Here is a 2,746-nt window from a genome sequence, read left to right as displayed (position 1 = left end):
TATTGATAGAAATATATTTATTGACATTTGGTACTTGTTTTTTGATTATTTTTATAGTTCTTTTCTGATCCTTTCTTCTCTTGCTCTCTTTCATGATTTGCTAGCTTTCTTTAGTGATATACTTGGATTCCTTTCTCTATATGTTTTGCATATCTATTACTGATTTTTGATTTGTGGTTGCCATTAGTTTGTATATAACATCTTCTGCATATAACAGTTATATTAAGTTGATGATCACTTAAGTTTGAACTCATTCTTTACTCCTTCTATCCCATGTTTTAGGTATATGGTATTATATTTTACATCCTTTTTTTAACAGATTTTTTTTTTACAGATATTCATATTTTTATTGCCTTTGTGTTTCCTACTTTTCTTACTTATGGTCTTACATATCCATTCAAAAAATCCCCTTTAACATTTCTTATAGGGCTAGTTTAGTGGTCATGAACTCCTTTAGCTTTAGTTTTTTTTTTTTTTTAATTTTCCAAACAATTTTATTGAAATGTGCCAAGAGTACACAGGCAGCACAAATGTATGAACAGGAAAAAAAAAATCACACGTACAATAATTTTTTAAAAAGTGAACATTAATCTTGGGAGATACCAGGTCCCCTTCCCCTCCCCCTCCAGACTTCCAGCATTTCCGTTATGGTTAAGCCCACTAACCTAGCATTTAAAAAAAGGAATACAGGAACTTTTGCAAAAAACAAAACAAAACAAAACAAAACAAAAACAAACAAAAAAACACAAACAAACCCAGAAACAAAACAAAACAAACAGCATAAAGGAAAGAGAAACATTTTCCTGCTCAGATGGGACTCTTCTGGGTCACCTATTAGGAGGCGTGCTGAGCGGTGGAGAAACACAACTTCAGAGTGTAAGGATATGGACCATTTGGGTTTTTCATCTGGTAATGATTCAGGAAGCCCAAAGTCTCCAGGGCATCACTCTTGGATTCCCACTCCAGCAGCCCAGAGGAGCTACGCTCACTTTTGCCTGAGAATACTTTCACAGAAGATGGCCGTTTCACTCCCAGCTCGTCGCAGATCTCGAAGAAGTTCTCAGTCACCTCCAGAGCAGCATTGAAGAAGTGCAGCATGTTGCTCAGGTGCTGGATGCAGTTCTTGGCTGCCTGCTCTGGGGTAGAAAACCGATTGTTCCTGGATTCGCTGAAGTCTTTGTAACTGCACGACCCGTCTTCTAGCCCATAGGACTGCCCGGGCATGATGGCTGGTTGCTTGGAGACACAGACATTCAGCTTCTGCCCGAACATGAAGTTGTTGTTGAGGTGAGTAATGGCCTGGTCCACAGCATAGCCATCAGCCATCTCCACCATGGCGGCCCCTGGCTTGCTTTTCATGAATTTCACCTTCTCCACATTGCTATACAAGCAGAAAACATTGAAGACCCGATCACAGTTCATCTTAGATTGATCCAAGCCATAGACCATGAGCACAGGGCTGTCAGCATGGGGGCCAAACTCGGGTGGTGGGGGAGGGGGTGGGGGGTGCCCATACTGGGGGCCGTAGCGACTTGGGCCCCAACAGTGACCCCCCACTGGTGGGCCCATCCTTCTCCCTTCTAGTGAGATGGGGGGGGCCCGTAGCCCTCATCACGGTAATGGCTGTGGTACCCACCGTGGGGCCCTCCATATTCTGTGGGATGATCTCCCAGGAGAGGGGGCTGTCTCTGGCGTTTATTAGGGTTGCTGCCAGCATCACCTTGTCCACTGAGATTGGGGTTTGTGTAGTCCCAAGTATCCTGATCATTCTTGAATACATTCAAGTGTGTGGGCTTCGCATATTCAATCTTCAGAGTACAGCAGCCTGAATAAATGTCAGCCCCATTGAGCGAGGCCTTTGCCCGCTGGGCACTCTGCACAATCAAATTCCACCATGGCCTGGACTCCATTCTTCCGGAAAATAACAATTCTCTGGACAGGACCACAAGGATTGCAGATAGTATAAAGAACATCCGTGGTAATGGAATAGATCGGGTTCAGAATGGTAAAGAGAACCACACTGTTGACGCTCCAGGAGTCATCCGAGTCCCCAGGGTAGGAGATCTTCTGGCCGGTAGAGTAATTGACAAAAGCTGGGTGGCCAGCAATGTAGATCTGGTTGTCGGCCGCATAGTTCACGGCGTTGCAAGCCCCCAACACGTCTTCAAACTCCACCAATGCTTGTCTCTTTTTAGGCATTACTACCACATAGCTGATGGGTCCAAATTCCTGCAAGGCTGCCACAAGGTCAGCTTCCACCATGCCGTCAATCAGGCCCCTGATGTGGACAACTGGGGAGGCAGGGGTTTTGTGTGGGTCATCGTAGTTCTCCATGATGTTATAGATTAAAGAGCGATCAGCCAGAATTCCCTACTCAGGCGCAGAAAAGGCCACCGCCCACCCGTTCCCGCTCACTCGGTGCAACCCCAGTTTTTTTTTTTTTTTAATATTTTATTGACAGACAGAGATCACAAGTAGGCAGAGAGGCAGGCAGAGAGAGAGGAAGGGAAGCAGGCCCCCTGCTGAGCAGAGAGCCCGCCGTTGGACTCTATCCCAGAATCCTGGGATCATGACCTGAGCTGAAGGCAGAGGCTTTAACCCACTGAGCCACCCAGGCACCCTCCTTTAGCTTTAGTTTATCTGAGTAACTCTTTATTTCTCCTTCTATTCTGAATGATAGACTTACCAGGTAGACTATTCTTGGTTGCAGATTTTTTTTTTACTCTTTCAGCAGTTTGAATGTATC

The 2,746-nt window shown here is 45.0% G+C and overlaps 1 protein-coding gene across 1 annotated transcript; it reads right to left on the bottom strand.

Annotated features, from left to right (window-relative positions):
* Positions 1-479: 479 nt before the first annotated feature.
* On the bottom strand, positions 480-2,328 carry LOC116580526 (heterogeneous nuclear ribonucleoprotein L-like). The gene is given in 3 exon segments (XM_032326903.1): positions 480-1,583; positions 1,586-1,881; positions 1,883-2,328. Coding segments are annotated over 3 exon segments (1,425 nt in total). The 5' UTR covers positions 2,263-2,328; the 3' UTR covers positions 480-834.
* Between the last annotated feature and the right edge of the window lie 418 nt (positions 2,329-2,746).

The sequence above is a fragment of the Mustela erminea genome, chromosome 1, assembly GCF_009829155.1.
Source record: "Mustela erminea isolate mMusErm1 chromosome 1, mMusErm1.Pri, whole genome shotgun sequence".
NCBI lineage: Eukaryota > Metazoa > Chordata > Mammalia > Carnivora > Mustelidae > Mustela > Mustela erminea.
This window is presented reverse-complemented; position numbering and strand designations above follow the sequence as displayed.